Source organism: Columba livia, chromosome 11 (assembly GCF_036013475.1).
Source record: "Columba livia isolate bColLiv1 breed racing homer chromosome 11, bColLiv1.pat.W.v2, whole genome shotgun sequence".
Lineage (NCBI taxonomy): Eukaryota > Metazoa > Chordata > Aves > Columbiformes > Columbidae > Columba > Columba livia.
The window spans coordinates 20,871,170-20,891,493 of NC_088612.1; the positions used below are offsets into that span (position 1 = coordinate 20,871,170).

Genomic DNA, 20,324 nt, shown 5'->3' on the forward strand with positions numbered 1-20,324 from the left:
CTAACGGCTTTGAGCTTCTCCAGCCCGAGAGGCATTCGGAAAGGTGACCAACACGGCGCTGCCGGAGCAGCCGCGAGCAACGCACCTGATTGCGAAGCGCCTGCTGCGATGGCCGGTCCCGATGGAGGTGGCTGTCCCTTGTTATCGCGGACGTCCCAGAGTCCACGTGAACGGATCCCACCGGAGTCGGCTGGAAAACAAGGCGCTCGTTAGCACGAAGGTGCCTCTCGCTCTCCGGACACGCGCGTGTGCAAACCGGACTTGTCAGGGCTGGATCCCACCAGGGAGAAGAAGGAAAAAGTACTGAAAATAACCAGGGAAAATTAGAGCCAAGGCTATAAAATCCCTGTGATTTGATGCCGGACATCAGCACCAAAGGCCTTGCATAAAAATAAATTTAAAAGTTATAGTTGGGTATCTGTAATGGTGTCAGATCACACCTAATGTGTCTCACATGGGATTATTACAAGTGAAAATATACAGACTTGTTTTCCTCATCTCATTGTCTCACCGCTTTTAAAAACATAGGAACAGGAGGTGTTAAAATTAAAGCTTCATCTGCTCTACTCTCCCCCAAGTCATAATCCCAGCTCACACCACCACAATCTCCATAGCAACCGTTGCAGTTGTCAGCAATTGCACGCTTGTCTTACGAGGGGCTTTTTATCAATTGCCTTCGTAATTAAAGAAAAACGAGGAGAAAAATCACGATTCACAAAGAGAATGATTTCTTATGAACTGTTCTGGGCGCAGTAAACATTGGTGACGCTAAATATAGTTGGGATGGTAAATCACCACCAACGTAGCACTGAAGGCATCTGATCCAGCACCAGAGACGGTTAATTTACAGATGCTGGTGTGTGGTGAGCGGCCGTTGGCAATGAGGCGATGGGCAGAACGACACCAAATGCAAGCGACAAGGCAGCCAGCGGAAGAGCTTTAGACTCTTCCACCACATTTCCCCATGACGTGTCTGTTGGCCAAGGTCTTCTCGACTACAAATGGCTTTTGATAATTGAAGTGATGCAACGAGATCACAGTTATCGTCCACCTGGTGTCACGAACTACTCAATAGAGCTTGGTTACTACCACGTTTCCTTGCTGTGTGCTATGAAGAGCTGGTCCAGCCTCTGGAGTAGGGTAAGGCTCAGGATCTGAGCTTAGAACTGGTTGTTTGTTCACTGAACATCCATCAGAGTCCTGTCTAGATCTCCCATATGTCTCAGTGAGAACTTGACCGTTACAGAGGTCTTTCACCATTCAGTGCTGAGCTAGCACTGTTCTCCTGCTTTAGGATGGATGTCTTTAGATAGTGGTCTCAAATCCTGCGCTAGACTAGAGGAAATTAAGTCTAGTCAAGTTCACTGCCACAGGTGGGAAAATCAGGTTTGAACGCCCCACCAGGACAAGGCCAAATTGGTGGGAAGGGACCTTCTGTCCCTGAGGGAAACTGCAAATAAACCCTGAACGCAATGTCGGGATATTTCAGTATGTTAGGTGGAGAACACAAGTGAAAAATTTGATCCTAATCTCACTGGCATTTAATTGGAATTATTAGACATTTTCAGGTGGTGAGGAAGCAGCAGCGGGAAGGCAAGGTGCTGCATTTTGTGGGGACAACTTACAATCGGCCTGCCGACCCAGTCGTAGGCGTAGTCGAAGGTGTAGCCTTTCTTTTCGAACAGCTCTGTGAAGATGGTTCGTAAATAATCGTAGTCTGGTCTCTCAAAGAAGTCTAATCGCCGCACGTACCGCAGGTACGTGGCCATCTCCTCTGTTGGGAAAAGAGCAGCAGCGTCAGTTCCGCTCGCAGCCGAGCTGCAGCACTCACAAACCACCCGGAGCGACACGCACACACTGGAAACACGCTCCTCAAACTCACCAGAGCACCTCTGAGATTTTTTAGAAAGTCAAGCCTATGATCATCATTTTTCTACTCAAGTTATTTTATTTCAGCAACATGACATTTAGGGACGTGGTTTAGTGGTGGACTTGGTAGCGTTAGGTTAATGTTTGGGCTCAACGATCTTAATGGTAATTTCCAAGCTCAATGATTCTATGAATGGATTAACTCCTGTATGGGAACGCGCCACACGGCACGACGACTCCTACAGGAACGGGGCTGGTTGTGGGGACCTGGCTGCTCTCCCTGCTGTCAGCATTTCAAAAAACACCACAAACCCCACTCTGTGAAGGCCACTGGTACCCAGCGAGGGCTTTAACTTTGTACTGTGCTCTCCCAGCTCCAAGGTGGACTTTTGTCTAGCTGGAGAAAAGGTGCTGGCCTTGGCCAGAAGCACATCTTTAGTAACACTCTCCTTAAAACTGCTTTCAGAAGGTGGAATTCAAGGCCAGACACATCACCCCATCTTCTAAGCTGTAAAACCTTCAATCTGGACAAGAGTTAACTCAGTAGACCCAACACCGTCACTTGGGAGGGGGAAGATAATGACACCCTCTTTTGGAAGGAAGCAAAGCAGGAACACTTGTGCCATGTCCAGCCTCCTTGATGGGAAGAGTTATTCTAATTGGAAGCCACAGCCACGAGCCCTCAGGCCTTGGTAATTTAGAGCGGCAGCTCCTGTTGTCTGCCAGCTTGAGGAACAACGTCACGGATACACAGAGGAGCTCAGAACCGTCATATTTAACACGGTGTGTCCACCTCCAACTGCGGGCAAACGGTGCCATCAGGGCTTTACCTGGAAAGTTCTCACAGAGAACCTCAACCGGAGTGTTTCTCTTTGTGTCCCCAATCTTCTGATACCTCTCTTTTAAGGTGTCAGCCTGCAGCGCACAAAGACAAAACAGTTGTGGAGAAAGAGTTCAACCATGTGATAAACGACATGCTGTGTGGGAAGAAAAACAAAGAATTTAAGGCTGATTCTGGGTGGTATCAGGAGATGTTACTTGTAATAAACTGCAGCCTAGACTACACTAGCAGGAATACTATCTGTTGTAATTCTTGCTATGCGTTTTACGTGCTGTTGGCACCAAATATCCAAGGACACGTTCAACACATCTTCAGGATTGAAAAGAAGGACACTCGTTAGTGTCTTATGAGGCCAATTTCCTACCAGTCGAGTCCTGAGGACTCTATAGGGAAGATTTCACAGGACGAGAAAATAAACTGCACATACTAGGACCGCACGTCAGTCCCAGGCTTAGAGCCACTGGCAACCTCATCACTTCCACGAACTGTAAAAGGAGAAAGATCACAACGGCACTTTGGGCACGCTGGGTTTTTATCGTGTATAAAACCCCAAACAACACGTTTACATCAGTCACACTTCTCTTAAATCCCACGGTACTGCTACACTACCTCTTCTCTCACCCCCAAAGTGATGACCACTGATTAAACAGCTGGTCACCATGAAAAATGAAACAATTATCAGTTAGATTTCCCATCTCGATCCCTCTTGAAGCAGAGAACTCTGCTCCACTTGGCACCCTGAGAACGGGTTTTATCGCCTTTGTTTCAAATCCGCCCGTTAGACCTGTCAGCAGCATCATTAGCATCATAAGACGTTCTCTCCAGACTTTAGCACTGACAATATAGGCCAAAAGTGTAAGCTGAACACAGAAGTCTGAAGATGCCATATTCTAGATCAATCTAAAGAGTCTATATTTGGTTTTGGAGCTAAAAAAAATGCAGGAGTTCAAGAGCAGTGAACTAATTCTTCTCAAGTTCAGCAATGAACTGAGGAAATTTTGTAGAACCTTGTCTAAACCTGGAACTAATTTAGAACAACTTACAGGATAAATTTAAAGCAGACAAGTTCAACTAAGCTAGAAATAAAATATGTAACCAAATAAGACACACTTGCAAAGGTGTGAACTGAAAGTAGGAGAGATTCAATCACTTTAATGCTCAAAAAACCCCTTCTTTGATTTTATGACTGGTTGCCAATGTTCCTGGCGCACGTCTGATAAGGCTAAGCTGAGACTAAGTCTGTATAAATGGTGACAAAGCAGCTTAACAAGGTCTAGCACACAAGACGCCGCCTCTGACCACAGCTCTGCTGCGAGCCTGCGAGCCCAAGAGCTGGTTTATTTTCTCTCACAGCACTAAGCGGAGCCTCTGCTGGGTCTTCTCCCCTGACTTGGACCAATTCAGCAAAGCTAATTGTAATTGAAGTGCCAGGTGATGTACTTCTTAAAATATATGTATCATAAAATCTTTCCTGTGGGTTAAGCTAACGCCTTATCATTCGACTTCAAGGACACAAAGGAGAGGATGGTGTTTCTGTTTCTGGCTGGGTTTTGCGAATGTTTCCCTCATTGTTTTTGGGCAGAGAGCAAAGTTTCAAAGGGCAAAAGCTGAAGTTCAAACCTACCTTCAGTCCTTGCCAGGGCAGGCTGCCTCGGAGGAAATACATGAACATGTGGCCAAGGGCTTCCAAGTCGTCTCGACGACTTTGCTCTGAAATAGAAGACAAACGGATGCTGCAGTTGCAGGAACGGATTCCATCAGCAGCCACAGTACTGTTGAGATAAGTTATCACGGGGAGGTTCACTTGCTGTCTGTAGCTCAGACACTGTGCATAAAGCTATTAGAAAAACGCGTAAAATGCATAAAGATCTGCTAGAAGGCAGGAGATTGCTCTGAATTACAGCGGAACAGGCAGGAATGAACATGTTGCATGGTGCCAACCCCTTCCCAATCGCTTCTGCAGCTCATCACATCAGAGCCAAGCAAAAATAGATCCTTCAGGCTTCTCCTTGCTGCTTTTGCCATGCAGATGTTATAACTGGGAGGGGAAAACGGCCTTGAGCCAAAGGAAAAAGCATCCTTAAAATAACCCACCAAAATGCATCAAAAACCCAAGGGAGGATACCAGAGGCTGCAGGTTACTCTGGTATAGCTCTAAAACAGGGCAAAAAAGAGGATGTCCTGGGTAATTAAGTGCAACGATGCAGGTGAACTTCTCGGGAAGATGGTTGAGTGTGTTCATCTCACATACAAATTGCAACCAGGCTCCTTCCCTTTGATCCTGAAACGTGAAGTGACTGACTCCACCTGGGCTGCAAAACATCAGCCCCACGACACCCCCGGCAGAATATTCCGTTGTCTTACCGCTCTTATAAGTTAACATAAATAAACATTGAATAAGGTTTTTTTGCCTTTCAGCCACATAAATGCCATCTCTCGGTATGAAAGAAGGCAGCGAGGAGATGAAAGCCAGGTTTAAAAGTAATTAAATCACTAATTTTCTCCAACCAATCATTAGGTCAGGGAACATCCAGCTCTAACAACTGCAACTGGAAGGTACCGGTCCAGAGCTGAGCTATAAAAATCAATTTGGTCACCATTAAGTACGGCGATTACTACCCGCCTACTCGCATTCTATCAGTGCGGGCTTGCTACCGGTTATTTAGTTCCTAATAAAAACTATAATTACGAGGCTTCCAACACTTCAGCTGTCTCAGTTCCTCAAAACGGGGGGTGGAAAAGTTTAAAAAGCCTGTACAAAATTTGTTTAAAGCCTATAGAGATTTTAAAAATAGCCTGTAGTCGTGTAGCATCACGACACTGAGCAGCTCATGATATCTGGAAGGGAATCAAAGAGCCGCGAGCCAAGCGGCTGTGGGGCCACACCGACCTTTGCCGAGGTGGGTGTTGATGGACATGTATCTCGCCGTTCCCGTTAGGCTCTTGTGTTCCCGGTAAGGAATGTGTTTTTTGGTCTCGGGGTCGATGTACTCCTTGGCCAAGCCAAAGTCTATGATGTGAATGACGTGCTCTTTCTTATTGCCTTGCCGGCCGATAAGGAAGTTTTCCGGCTTGACGTCTCGGTAGATGAGGTTCTTGGAATGCACGTACTCCATCCGAGAGATCTGCAAAACGACCGGGGGAGAATTATGCGGATTATTTGCAGGTAACGCACCCTCCCGGCTAACGAGGCACGCAGTTTGTTAGCCCATCGCCCGCCCTCTGCTCGGTGCCGTCCCCGATTTCGGCCACTCTACGAGAAACGCAACGATGGATGGAGCCAACCGAGGCAGACGTTACGATGAGAGCTGGAAGAGGAATTTGTCTGCGCTCCCTGACTTTATCCTGATTGAAAACTGCAAAGGCTGTTTCTGACCCGTTCCCAGTTCTTGGAAAGATTCCATGGGGAACAGCATTGATTTTAAACACAATAAACCGGTTACCAAGAGTTCTTCCCTCGCCACGCGGTGTCTTCCCACCTCCCGCCCTCGACCCATATGTTGTATTAGACGCGCCAGATTCTTCACGGAGGGGGATTTTTGGGCCTTACGATCCTTAGTGCTGACTAAAAATAATAATTAATCTCATCAGTTCGGAATATTTTTCAGCTTCTGCCTAACTTTGCTTTGCCGGTACAACTGAGAAGGGAAGGGAAAAGGGTAGGAACCCCATTTTCAAGGTGGAACTAAATCTATTGCGGATGAAGTTCGAACGGCTCAGCAAGCAGTTCTCCTTCGGGCTCCTAACTTCTTAGACAATCCCCATTGGAAATAATTCACTATTTCATTTCATTTATTACCTTTTCATTTCTTTTTTTAGGTTTTAAATGAACACATGTGTAGCCCAGCTTGGTCCACGGCTGTTGCATGGTGGCTTCGTTAGGTAAGATGCTTCTTTGGCAAGGCCATATACCCGTTTATTGACACAAAACCACCACGAACTCCAAATTTGGCACTAACGGGCGCCAATCCACACGCCCTGGGGTCCATAGTCCCTGGCTGCTCTTTTGTTTCTCACTCCGAATGCAGACATGTCCCTGGCTGGCAAACCCAGATCTCTTCTTCTCTTTCCAGACCTTGGATCAACACCTGGTTGGAAGCTCCACACACCCATGATCACTCTGTCCCATCCATTATAAGGATTTAAAACTCACAGTCCAAAACCACAATTACTTTTGCACCAACCTCATCCTTTTAAAAATCCTGGGGGTTGTTATTACTGATGTGGCAGTTCAAGAGAATTTGTTATAAAACCCCATTCGATGAACCACATCCATCTGACTACATCACCTTCCAACCCTCTGTTATTATTTTGATGTAACATCTGGATTCAGAGTATATGTGACTGTAGCTCAATACAAGAGAGCAAACAGAAATGATTGCTGTTTGTATAGGTAAATCAAGCAATTTGGAAATGACTGTGTAGCTGTGTGTCTACATAGGAGACAGTGAGCACATAGTACCAATAAAAAGTCCTTAGAGGCAAAAAAAGGATGCTCATCCTATTTGGGATCTTTTGTGTCACCACGTCCTGCGGAACTCACCTCTCCTAGGACGGCTGGTTGTGACCAAGAGAGAGTGATTCGACTGATCGTACGAACAGCATCGGGTTTATTCCAACAGCACAGTGAGTGTGTAATGCAGCTATTTTACACCTACGACGCCAGTTCAATGAGTCAGAATTGGTGGGTCAGCACAAAATGACACGTACGGCGCGGTCCGCTCTTGAGCCCCCTTGGGCAACGGGCCAGCGGGTTCAAGAGGTGGCAACCAAGTCATCCAGGCCAGAAGTTGTCCTGCAAGCTACGCTTAAAACTACAACTTCACATGCTATTCAAACACCCCCACACTGCCAAAAAAAACAGTTCTTGAAACGTTTTCAGTATTTCTTAATGACTATTTACATTGCTGATTCTTTACTCATTTTATGTATCTTTACAAGCTGAAGAACATACGTCAGCCTTTTCCATCAAGTGTATGAAAAAGAGAAAGCATCATTTACTAGTTTACCAAAATGTTTCCAACACAAGAATGTAATCGTGCAGTTCATCAGAGAGCGGCGTGTCCCTGTCCATGGCACATCTTTCTACACTATTCACCCAATTAAGAGAAGAAATAACAGCGACTATAGGTTGTCCTAAAGAAACTTCCACCTTTGAACAAATCTTAACTCTAGAGCCTAACAAGGAAGCCTAAGGAGCCTCCCAGAGCTTGATTAATACCTTATTTTCAAGGAAAACCTGCTGCATCTGAGCCACTTGGAAAGAAGCTCCAGGCAGGAGGGGGCAGCACTCCTTAAAGAATAAAAAACCCGCCGCTCAAGGAGGGCGGGAGACGAGGAAAAATCAGGTGAAATCAGTCTTAACAAATAGGACTTGCTCCTGAAAGACAGCAATAGCGCGTGTTGCCGCTCCCCTCCCCTCTGGTGGTGATTTATTTCAAGGCACCGAGGAGATGGGTTTCCCGGGTTGTTGCGGATGGATGGCGGGAGATGGAGCGGAGCAGACGCTCTGCGCCTCAGCCGCTCTTCACGCTCCGAGTCACCTCCGGGACGTGGCGGCGGGTTGGGAGACAAAAAGGTGCCGGGATGGGGACGATTCAAACGAAGACGCGACCCCTAAAGCTGGAACAAAGCGCCTCCTCGCCTCTCTGTACGTAACGAGCTTTCAAACGGAGCTCAAATGGCTCATTTGTTGCTGCTACCGGAGAAGCTCCGTTGTTGAAATGGGCAACAGGAATTACATAACCTGAGAAAAAAATGGGGTTTTTTTTGTTCCTTAAAACCTGAAGGCAAAGCAGATATGGCCAGGACAACAATCTGGACAGATGTCAGATGACCTGACACACTCAGCAGCACCTGAAAATACTCGTTTACCTTTTTACTGCCACCACAAACGCAGAAGCTGTTGGGTCTTTCATATTCTTTTTCTCTTTACCTCCATCTGCCTGGATGCTTTTGAGGTCACAAGATGATGCTGGTGAAGACCCTCCAAGCACAGAGCTCAATCACAAGCCCAGGGCTGGGCAAAAGGGACACGATGGGACAGTCCTGATGCCCCCAGCAGTCTCACTTTACATCTTTACATCTTTACAACCCGAAGGTCATACAAGCTGTATCCAAGGCTTTGCCATCTGGTGCCACTTGATTCAATCAAAACCAACACTATAAATTGGTTTTCCACTGATGAAGGCACACTCAAAGCCAACAAGACTGGACCCTGAGCTGTAGCAGCACAACTTCATGCACGCACTACCAGGCAGGTGCTGTTCCAGCTTTGGCATCTGCGACCTCAATGCTACATTTGAGATTTTGCCGTGGCAAACGTCAGTTTATTTAGAAAACATTGTGTTCCCCGCTCCCCCACCATCTTCTCTTTCCTTCAATGCTTCTTTCCACAGATCTGTTAATGTGAACATACCTAATGTGAATATCCAGTCCCACCTCTGCTGTGCCTCTTGGGCACCTGCAGACCATGGGCTGGAAGTCAGAAAGTCAAACTCCGATGAGAACTGGTTGGCCCTACCATGGAACTCCACCCACCGCATTCAGGACATTCGGGTTTCACGTTGTCCGCTCTTCATGCAAACACAAATCCAAGCTAATGCTTTCAGCTTGAGTTCCTTTAGAGGCTTCATGATGTTGCCTGTAGATTTATTCCTTTCCAATTTTGACCGAATTTGAGCATGGTGGAGAGCTGGAATGCTCAGGGAGGTTGCGCAAGCAGCCCGATAGCACCAAACCAGTAAAACTGGTAGGAGTGTGGGAGGGTGCTGTGCTCCTGTGTCCCGGGTGAGAAAGGAGGTGTTGTGGGGGTGTCCGAAGAGAGGGAGGAGCTGGGGCAGGTATTGGGGCAGGGGTGTGTAGGGGACACGGGACACAAGGCCGTAGGAATCCGGCTTTGCTGGTTCTGCTGCGCAAGGAACAAGTTTTCTCATAAGCATAATCTGACCTTCCCTTCAAGAGTTTTTCTCAAACCTGAGAAACGTCCTTTTATAAGAAAGACGGAGAGAGAGTTTTTACTAAAATCTATAGATACAGGATGAGGGGCAACGGTTATAAACTGAAAGAGGGCAGGTTTAGATAGGACATGACGAGGGCGGTGAGACACAGGAACAGGCTGCCCAGAGAAGTTGTGGGTGCCCCATGACTGGGAGTGTTCAAGGTTGGGTTGGACGGGGCTTTGAGCAACCTGGTCTAGTGAAGATGTCCTGGACATGTTGGGATAGACGGTCCTTGAAGGTCCATTCCAACCCAAACCCTTCTGTGAGTCTACGATGGAAGGAGCTTCTCCAACCAAGAGCCGCTCCTGAACCTCACATTAAACCAAGCCCATCCTCCATCTAAGCCTGGTATAACCACAGTTTGTCACTCACCAGCTGGATGGCAATCATCAGCACCGTCTTCAGAGTGAACGTCCTGTCGCACAGGTCGAACAGATCCTCCAGGCTCGGCCCAAGCAGCTCTAGTACCATGGCGTTGTACTTTCCACATGGTCCGAAGTAATATACCTGGGGAAGCCCTTCCGCTGTGAAAACAGGGAAAGAATTGAAATCAGTCTATACCCGTTGTGTGTATCAAGCTTGCGCTGGGCAAAGCCTTTATTTTTTACCCCTTGAGTGTCTTTTCTGTTTGATCTTGCCCAGCAAATAATTTTCAGCGATGAACCCAAGGCCAACTCAGCTCAAGCTTTGCTCACCCTTCAGTAGAGAAATGGATTTCAAAGCAATAACGTTGAGCTCTGGCAGTGGAAACACCTGGATCTCGTGGAAGAAGACACGGAATTCCCTACGTCACACTAAACACCGGGCAGAGCACAACCCCACCCATGGGCTGGCATGGTCGGGAAGAAAATGAGAAATGTGCAAAAAAGAGCCATGTTTTCAACCAAGATAATACATACCCATCGCTTTTTACATCAATTTTACTCATGGCTTGGACAAGTGCACTCTCTGCTGGGTTAAGAACTGGCTGGAGGGCCGGGCCCAGAGAGTGCTGGTGAATGGGGCTGCATCCAGCTGGCGGCCAGGCACTAGTGGTGTCCCCAGGGGTCAGGGTTGGTCCAGTCCTGTTTAACATCTTTATTGACGATTCAGATGAGGGGATTGAGACCATCATCAGCAGATTTGCTGATGACACCAAGTTGGGAGGGAGTGTGGAGCTGCTGGAAGGCAGGAGGGCTCTGCAGAGGGATCTGGATAGACTGGAAAAATGGGCTGATTCCAATGGGATGAAGTTCAACAAGGCCAAGTGCCGGGTGCTGCACTTTGGCCACAACAACCCCTGCAGCGCTCCAGGCTGGGCGCAGAGTGGCTGGAGAGCAGTCAGGCAGAAAGGGACCTGGGGGACTAATGGACAGGAAGCTCAACATGAGTCAACAGTGTGCCCAGGTGGCCAAGAAGGCCAACGGTATCCTGTCCTGTATCCAAACCAGCGTGGTCAGCAGGACAAGGGCAGTGATCCTTCCCCTGTGCTCTGCATTGGGGAGGCCACACCTGGAGTATTGTGTTCAGTTCTGGGCCCCTCAGCTCAGGAAAGAGATTGAAGTGCTGGAGCGGGTCCAGAGAAGAGCAACAAGACTGGGGAAGGGACTGGAACACAAGCCCTATGGGGAGAGGCTGAGGGAGCTGGGCTTGTTTAGTCTGGAGAAGAGGAGGCTTAGAGCTGAGCTCAGCACTCTCTAGAACTACCTGAAGGGCAGTTCTAGCCAGGTGGGGATTGGTCTCTTCTCCCAGGCATCAGCAATAGGACAAGGGGCCATGGGCTTCAACTCTGCCAGGGGAAACTGAGGCTGGAGATGAGAAAGCAATTCTTTGCAGAGAGAGTGGTCAGGCATTGGAATGGCTGCCCAGGGAGGTGCTGGACACACCGGCCCTGGAGGGTTTTAAAATGAGATTGGACATGGCACTTAGTGCCATGATCTAGTGAACGGACTGGGGTTGGACCAAGGGTTGGACTGGATGAGCTCTGAGGGCTTTTCCAACCCAGTCCATTCTGTGATTATACCCACGAGCAAAGGGAAAAAAGAAAGTTTTCCTTTAAGAGAGGGCAAAGGTCCCACATCACTCCTTGAACCACCTTTGAGTCAAAAATCAGACCAGCCCACAAGAGGAGGAATTAAGCGCAGGACTAACTGCAAGTTTTTCAAATCGGCATCTACCGCAGGCGCTCAGTGTCCCGGCATTGGTACCAACCTGTGTAACACCTCCTTCAAATAAATATATCTCCAGTTTACAGCTCATAAGCACTTCCACAACACAATGGAAGGGGGCTTGTTTTGAAATCCGGGTTTTTGTCCTATGTCAAAACAACATCTTGGCTTGAATAGAGGAAGATAAGATGTCCTGCCATTCGGTGTAAACGTTCTGTATTATATATACACAGAGGTCCATAAATTACATAGCACGGGACCTTAAAGGACAGTGACTACAAATTTTACAACATGTTTAAAGTCAATGCGTATGCACACCTATATTTACATAAGACGTCAATATTAAAGGTAACAAAAATCCCTCACTAATCATCAGACGCCAGGATTATGGTTGGACTCGATGATGTTAAGGGTCTCTTCCAACCCAAATGATTAATTCAGTGATTAAATTGCTTGTGTAAGTGCAGGTTTGGTACCTGCCTGGTCACGGTGGTAAAATAGAGCAACACTAAGGCTGGAGAGTGTCAGCAACGCAACGACCTTCTGTCCTCCTAACGGGATTAGGAAAGCCTCGTTAATCCGCTGACAGCTCTCATCAACTTGCCAACAATACAATAAATGCAACGCTGAGATGACTAAAGCTTAAATATTACAGAACTTACGCTCTCATATGTCACTCAAAAATGGCAAAACGCAGCTTGACAAAGATTACCGGAGGATGGGTTTAATCTCGTTACTGGGGAGTCGTATTAGGTATCAGTCATCAGGACGCGTCAAGGAGAGATTACAGAGTATTGCAGGAATTCCCAGTCTAACCGGAGTTTTGTGTCCCATGTAAAACACTGACCCAACCTCATCTCGGGAGCTCCTGCTCCCACCAGAGCTTCGCGCCTTAAGGAGCATCAACAGCACTGAAGTCTTCAAAGAAAAGAGGATGGTTTGACGTAGGAGTGATTCAGAAAGATGATGGGATGTCACCAGGCAGCTCTAAAACATTTTCAGACATCCCTGAACCAACACGAATCATCATTTAATGCCGCCAGGTTAGTGTTGAAGGCTTGAACAACCACAACAGGTCTTGAATTAACTTGTGGTTGAGCGCTGAGTAAAGTCTTAACCCACATCACCTCTAACACCAAGATCATCGTATTTTAGAGAAGAATTAGTAGAGAATAATTGAAAACAGTAGCAGAATACTCTATGACAAGTTTAAAACTATTATAAATTCAATATATATATACAGTGTTTAAAAGAGATGAGGTTCCTAGGGACACGGTTTCGAGGTGGACTTGGCAGTGTTGGGTTAGCGGTTGAATTCAATGATCTTAAAGGTCTTTTCCAACCAAAATGATTCTGTGATTCTATAATTTCTACAGCAGGACAACAGCCTTGAAAAGTGCAAATGAGGAAGGAAACCACCCGGATTAGGAGTGTGCTAATTAAAGAACACGGGAGGATAAAATTGCAGAAAGGCTCTTAAAGAAGGTGAAGAATCCCACTCCCAGCGCAAGGGGAAAGGAGTAATTTACAGCATCGCAATTAAAATAGAATTCCTACTAGACGTAAGAACCAGCTTCCAAGCACAGGGAGGCTCTTCTGTAGGTGGGGGCTCCTGCAAGGTGATGTTGGAATGAAGAACATTAAAAAAAACATCCTAAATGCCAGCCTACAGGAGACGTTATTAGTTTCTGGCATATTTTTGAGCGTTCGGTTTTCCTCGGAGGGTTTTCAGCAGTGACGCTGCAAGCTGTGCAGTCTAGAGCTTATACCTCTTGGCTTCGCGAGGAGAAAAATGCTGTAAATAAATGGAATCGCTCGCACACCCCAGACCCAACAGGACATCACTGGGGCTGCTCAGCTCCGCACCCATCACTGAAATCAAGTTATGCGGAAAACAGGGTAACGCGCCCTCGGCTCGCTTGAACATAAGTCAATATTTGGCAACTTTTTAAGAAGCTGGGAAGAGAAGTTCTGAGTTTGATGTCAATATTAGAGAATCACAGAATCCCAGAATGTGAGGGGCTGGAAGGGCCCTGGAAAGCTCACCCAGTGCAATCCCCCCATGGAGCAGGAACACCCAGATGAGGTTACACAGGAAGGTGTCCAGGCGGGTTGGAATGTCTGCAGAGAAGGAGACTCCACAACCCCCTGGGCAGCCTGGGCCAGGCTCTGCCACCCTCACCCCAAACAAGTTTCTTCTCAGATTTCAGTGGAACCTCCTGTGTTCCAGTTTGCACCCACTGCCCCTTGTCCTGTCACTGGTTGTCACCAGAAGAGCCTGGCTCCATCCTCCTGACACTCCCCCTTTCCATATTGATCCCCAGCAATGAGTCCCCCCTCAGTCTCCTCTTGTCCAGCTCCAGAGCCCCAGCTCCCTCAGCCTTTCCTCACACGGGAGATGCTCCACTCCCTTCAGCATCTTGGTGGCTGCGCTGGACTCTCTCCAGCAGTTCCCTGTCCTGCTGGAACTGAGGGGCCACAGCTGGACACAATATTCCAGGTGTGGTCTCCCCAGGGCAGAGCAGAGGGGCAGGAGAACCTCTCTGACCTACTGACCACCCCCTTCTAACCCACCCCAGGTACCATTGGCTTCCTGGCCACAAGGGCCCAGTGCTGGCTCATGGTCACCCTGCTGTCCCCAGGACCCCCAGGTCCCTTTCCCCTACACTGCTCTCTAATAGGTCATTCCCCAACTTACACTGAACCTGGGGTTGTTCCTGCCCAGATTCAAGACTCTACACTTGCCCTTGTTCTATTTCATTAAATGTTTCCCCGCCCAGCTCTCCATCCTGTCCAGGTCTCTGATGGCAGCACAGCTTCCAGTGTCAGCCACTGCTCCCAGCTTGGTGTCACCAGCAAACTTGCTGACAGTCACTCTGTCCCCTCATTCCACTCTATTAAAGGGTATCTGAGCCTGCAGGATTTTTCAAACAGGATGATTTCAAATTTGAGACATGGGCATCTTTGGTCTTGTTTTTAGGAACAGTAAAAAGGGGCAGCCTAAGAAAACCTGCATAAAATTGTATTTAATCACAGCCCATCTGCAAAATTCAGGACCAAGCTTGGCCTCTGTTTCAGCAACAAGTGGTCCCGCCGAGTCAATCGCTACGGTGAACTGCAAGAACTTCACCAATCTCACCATCAGAGCTGTAAATACTCATGAAGGACATTGCCAAAAAGAGAGATTGAGGGAGGAAAAATGTTCTTTGGCCCGGGTAGAGGAACCTGAGGTTTTTCATGGCGAGCAATTGCATGGGCAGGGGACTGAAACGGCCAAAGCAAACCGCGACACAGTGAAATGACCTGTCCTGGATGAGCACATCTGGACTCCAGGACGAAAAGCAGAGCAAAAGTCTTGAGTATTCAACGGGTCAACTCAACACTTGAAATACAAACCATGACGCAATTAATGTACAAAATAACATCTAAACAAGGAATTGCTCCACAGCACAAAAGAAACACATTAAGCGGAAAAAATCCAGCCATAACAAGTGCAGGTTCTCCTTCTATTACCGCGAAGGCTGCTGCAAGCAGAAATAATCGGAATATGCCCAACAACTTCAGTGATTTGTCTCGGCTGTACATCCAAGGCCTGGCAGGGGGATTGGACTGGATGATATTCCAAGGGCCCTTCCAATCCCTCACATCCTGTGATTCCGTGGCTGGAACGAGAGGCAAACGCAGACATCAAAGCTGAAAACTCAGGCCTTGCTTTCACCAGAGCAATCAGTCGGATCAACCCCAAAATAAGCTCGGTGTTTGAGCTTGAGCGCAAGAGTAACTAACAGCAGAAAGAGCTTCATTTGAACCGGATTAACACCAGCGAAATACACTTTGAGGCGTATTTCTATCTCAACATCAAGCATGATTCGAGTCATATTGTCTTGTCACCACGTGCTTTACAGATCCTAAAAACTTGTCAGACACCCAGCAGACCCCGACGCGCCACGTTAGTCCCGATGTACGAGTCCTGCAGACGCTCCAAGGCCATTTCAGGACGGGTTATGAAATGGTGACGGGCAGAGACGCCACAAAAAGGTTGTGCCCATGGGAACGCGGATTTGGTAGCAACCACCCCGCGTGGAAGGGACAGTGAGTACGTACCGACACACTGGGTACATCAGGTGGATAAACCTCGTGTCACAGCCCAAAATACACCCGAGAAGAGACGCGGCAGCGAGTGCAGGAAACAAAACACGGCATCTCCATCAGTGCAGTCACAAAAGCCGAGTCCCCATCCATCCAGTTGCCAGGAGACAACCCCAATTTGTGAGAACCAAACGATGCTATGGGAAATTGTTTTCACTGCCCTTAGATGCAGCGTGGTTGAACAACAAGGAGCCGTCGGCTTCAATTTCAAGACTTACCATAGAATTTCATAACCTCTCTTTGTGTAGGCTTCAAAGAGATGATCCTGAGGAACCCCAAATTAAACACCCAAAGACAGAGCGATGGGGGAGCAACCCAACATCAAATGAACGTGCTCAGCACAAAAACACACTCTATGTGCACGGCAAGGACTGTTCATCATAGAAACAGGCGCGGAGACACGACGGCAGCGCCAGCGCGCAGCAAGCTCAGCGGGATTCTAAAGCGGCGCTGATGAATGGGACGCAGATTGTCACAATATTCTCATTCAGAAAGTTTCTTTCGGCAAATCACGGAATGCGGAATTGCACGATAAACAGCAGAAATAGCAACTGGGCAAGAGCTGAACATCTCCAGCTAAAATTAAACGTGTTCCAAACAAATTAAACAAATTGCTTTAGAGCAGTCAACCCATTTAAGCTGATTACACTAATGAGGATCTACCCCTCTCTTAGTTTTCAAATCGGAATAAAATCCCATCCGAGACAGCAGCTTTGCTCTCAATGGCGACTGGGCCAAGATCTCATCTTTTAACCTCTTCAAACACACCCTTAAAGCGGGTTTAAATCTACCCAAACACATTGGTGAACAGGTTATGTCTGAGCTGGAATTACAGACGCTCCTTCTGACCTTCAGGATTCTCAATAATCTGCTTCAAAAGTAGAAAGAGGGGAGAAAAGTCCATCGAATCATAGAATCATTTCAGTTGGAAGAGACCCTGAGGATCATCAAGTCCAACCATAACCCAACTCCGGCGCTAAACCATGGCCCTAAAATTAAGATTGGCTTGGTAGTTGGAATAAAGTTACCTTAAATGTTTTTTTTTAAATATTTGATTGCACATGTTCCAGAGATGTCTCATATCAAGCAAAATCTTTTCAGTATAGCCCTTCACCTTCATCCATCGCCAGAGGAGTTGGGCAACGACAGAGATTTGGGGCGATTTGAGTATTTTCTTGTGTTTTTTATCAGAAAACACGCAGCAGTTGGGGTGCAAAATGAGCAAAAAAGGAAACTTCCGACTCCAGCACCAACTCGCAGCTGCGCTGAGGTAGAAAAGGGGGTGACGGCACAGGGATCACCCCAGTCTTGCCAATCGCTCCAAGACTTTACGAACCTTGAACTGCCAACAGATTAGGGAAACCACCTAAAAATTGGATATGCCAGTTTAAGTGCCTGTGATTTAAAGTTTTCTCTCATTTTGAACGGGGTGAAGAGATTCTATGATTCTATAAGAGCAACTGGACCTGTCCGGAACATCTGGCTGCGTCCCACCATCACCTCCTGTGTCCCTGCTGGCTTTAGCTCCTCTGGGAGACGCAGCGCTCAGCAAAGCTTGGCTTAGCAAGACCCAGTCCCAGCTGCTCCTCTCCCTGGCCCAAAGCCCGGCAAACCTCAAACCCCACCTGGCTGTGGCGCTGCCACTAGGATGGGGATTAGGCGCAGCTTAAACCCTCCCCAAACTCAAGGGGTACTTGGAGATGAAGCAATGGAGAACATCAAAGCCGGATCGACACCTTCCCCATGGGTGACCACAGAGCAAATCGAGCTTTTAAAAGGAAGAGATGACACTGGGGATGCAACGGTTGAGTACGAGCCACGAGAAGAAAGCACTGGAACAGAAAAATGAGCGACACAAGTGTCTTCTCACACACCTAGAGAGGACCACAGGTCAGGGTTAATCCTATTTACGTGCCTTTAGAAAGTTACATTTTTATCTTGCTGAGCAACACGCAACTCAAAGCCGCTTTTGTTTGTTAATGATCCTACAAGACAGATTCCTGTGACTTAACGGGGCAAAAATAACATCACACCGTGATAAATACCTACGTTCCTTTGGAATCTCCTCCCAAGGCTTCTCTGATTACTACAGTGCAGTAGAAGAATCTTGCTAAACAAATCAATGGGTTTTTAATATCAAATAATCATAAAATAGGTCTTCTTACCTAAAGCTATTCTTTCAGGACAATCAAAAAGCCAGTTGCAGTAGGGAGACTAAGTCTTTCAGGCTAATATCTTCACCATCTTTTCCCCATAAAAGGAAAATTGGGAATTTTAGTGAGAACTATGTAGAACTTTTTCACTCTTTGCTTGATTCAACCCAGGGAAAAAAAGTAGAGCAAGAACGATGGTCTTGGTGACTATGGTCCTCATATCTTGGTGTGGTTTGTGCATCTTCTCAGGAGCCTCTTGAACCCCCGCTGCGTTTTGAGGAGTATTAATATTTGAACCTACCAAAAAAGGAACGGGGAAAGGACCAGAAGAAAAACAGACATGGGAAAGACAGACGGAAGAACATATTTGCTCTCACTGCTGGTAACATTCCAAATGATTTGATTGCTGCTCTAGTTGCCGAAAAACAATTCGCACAATGGTTGTGTTATTAAAACGTTTTCCTTGCATCGTACAAGCTGGTTTCTTGATATTTGACACAGTGTCCCACAGCATCCTCACAGCTAAACTGGGGGAGCGCGGTCTGGATGATCAGGTAGTGAGGTGGAGTGTGAACTGGCTGAAGGGAAGAAGCCAGAGAGTCGTGGTCAGTGGGGCAGAGTCCAGTTAGGCCTGTACCCAGTGCAGTGCCTCAGGGGGCAGTGCTGGGGCTGGTGTTATTCAATATATTCATCAATGATTTGGACGAGGGAACAGAGTGACTGTCAGCAAGTTTGCTGATGACACGGAGCTGGGAGCAGTGGCTGACACTGGAAGCTGTGCTGCCATCAGAGACCTGGACAGGCTGGAGAGCTGGGCAGGGAAACATTTAATGAAATAGAACAAGGGCAAGTGTAGAGTCTTGAATCTGGGCAGGAACAACCCCAGGTTCCAGTGTAAGTTGGGGAATGACCTATTAGAGAGCAGTGTAGGGGAAAGGGACCTGGGGGTCCTGGGGACAGCAGGGTGACCATGAGCCAGCACTGGGCCCTTGTGGCCAGGAAGCCAATGGTACCTGGGGTGGGTTAGAAGGGGGTGGTCAGTAGGTCAGAGAGGTTCTCCTGCCCCTCTGCTCTGCCCTGGGGAGACCACACCTGGAATATTGTGTCCAGCTGTGGCCCCTCAGTTCCAGCAGGACAGGGAACTGCTGGAGAGAGTCCAGCGCAGCCACCAAGATGCTGAAGGGAGTGGAGCATCTCCCGTGTGAGGAACATGATAATGCAGAGGGGATTTGATGGCTTGAATTACTGCTCAGCTGCAACTCACAGCTCCATGCAGTGACCAGGATGGGTTCTAGACAGGATGGCCCAGCAACACACGGCAAAACTGGCACGCACAGGGATTCATCGTTGATCCAGCAGCACTTGGGTCCTGGATGACACCTCAGACTGGTCAAATTTAGCTGGATAAAGCAGACGACAGTACCAGCTTTGGGGCACAGGAGCAAAACGATGCTCGGGCAGCTCAGGAGCATGCTCAGGACATCAGAGATGTTGTTTTAGCATTGGCGCGGGACCCATCAGGACTGATGAAAAAGCCCCAGGATGGACATTTTCTTCTGCAATAGCATCAAACTAGTAAGTGATGGATGCTCGGAGTCAAATGCGTGAGCTCTCCGCAGTAAATCCAGAGATTTTGAGGAAAAAAGGGTTTTTTATGGATTTGTAGTAAAGCGTTACCCACAGGGTCCTTCCAGCCCAATCGAAAACCTCCATCCCCTCCTGTTACAGGAGAACCTGCCACAAAACCGACGTTCAGAGGTGCTAAACCCCATCCTACCTCCAGGTATCACCTCCTGCACCTTGAGACAGCCGAGCAGGTGGGAATGGAGTTCGGAAGGGAGAAACTGTGCCGCTTTCAGACAGAAAAGTTATCGCAAACCCGCAGGTCTGCACCCAGGGCAGAGCTCGCTGCAAAGCTCTCGGGTAGCTGCATCCACAAGGGATTCGGAGCCAGAGATTCTTGCTTATCTTTTAGAGGTGGGAGGAGGTTTTTGACAGAGCACAGCTCAGAAAGGCAAACTCTAATAGGCGAACAGCCCTATGGAGCAGAAATCTGCTTGTGTCAAACCTCCCTGGCACAGATCAAATGTTTTTCCCTTAAAAGTGCAAGCACCTTAAACCCTTCAGCATGCACAGGGTGCTTCTGGTGCTTAGGGAGCACAAA

General features: G+C 47.7%; 1 protein-coding gene across 5 annotated transcripts in view; it reads right to left on the bottom strand.

The window, feature by feature from the left end:
- The window catches only part of CSNK1G1 (casein kinase 1 gamma 1), a 95,882-nt gene that overhangs the window by 13,757 nt on the left and 61,801 nt on the right, over positions 1–20,324 (bottom strand). For all 5 annotated transcript variants that reach the window (XM_065076322.1, XM_065076319.1, XM_065076321.1 and 2 more), the window contains 6 exons: positions 10,084–10,235; positions 5,601–5,835; positions 4,335–4,420; positions 2,700–2,784; positions 1,626–1,774; positions 86–190 (listed from right to left, as the gene is read on the bottom strand). In XM_065076322.1, the coding sequence (XP_064932394.1) occupies positions 86–190; positions 1,626–1,774; positions 2,700–2,784; positions 4,335–4,420; positions 5,601–5,835; positions 10,084–10,235 (812 nt within the window). The remainder of the gene's footprint in view (positions 1–85; positions 191–1,625; positions 1,775–2,699; positions 2,785–4,334; positions 4,421–5,600; positions 5,836–10,083; positions 10,236–20,324) is intronic.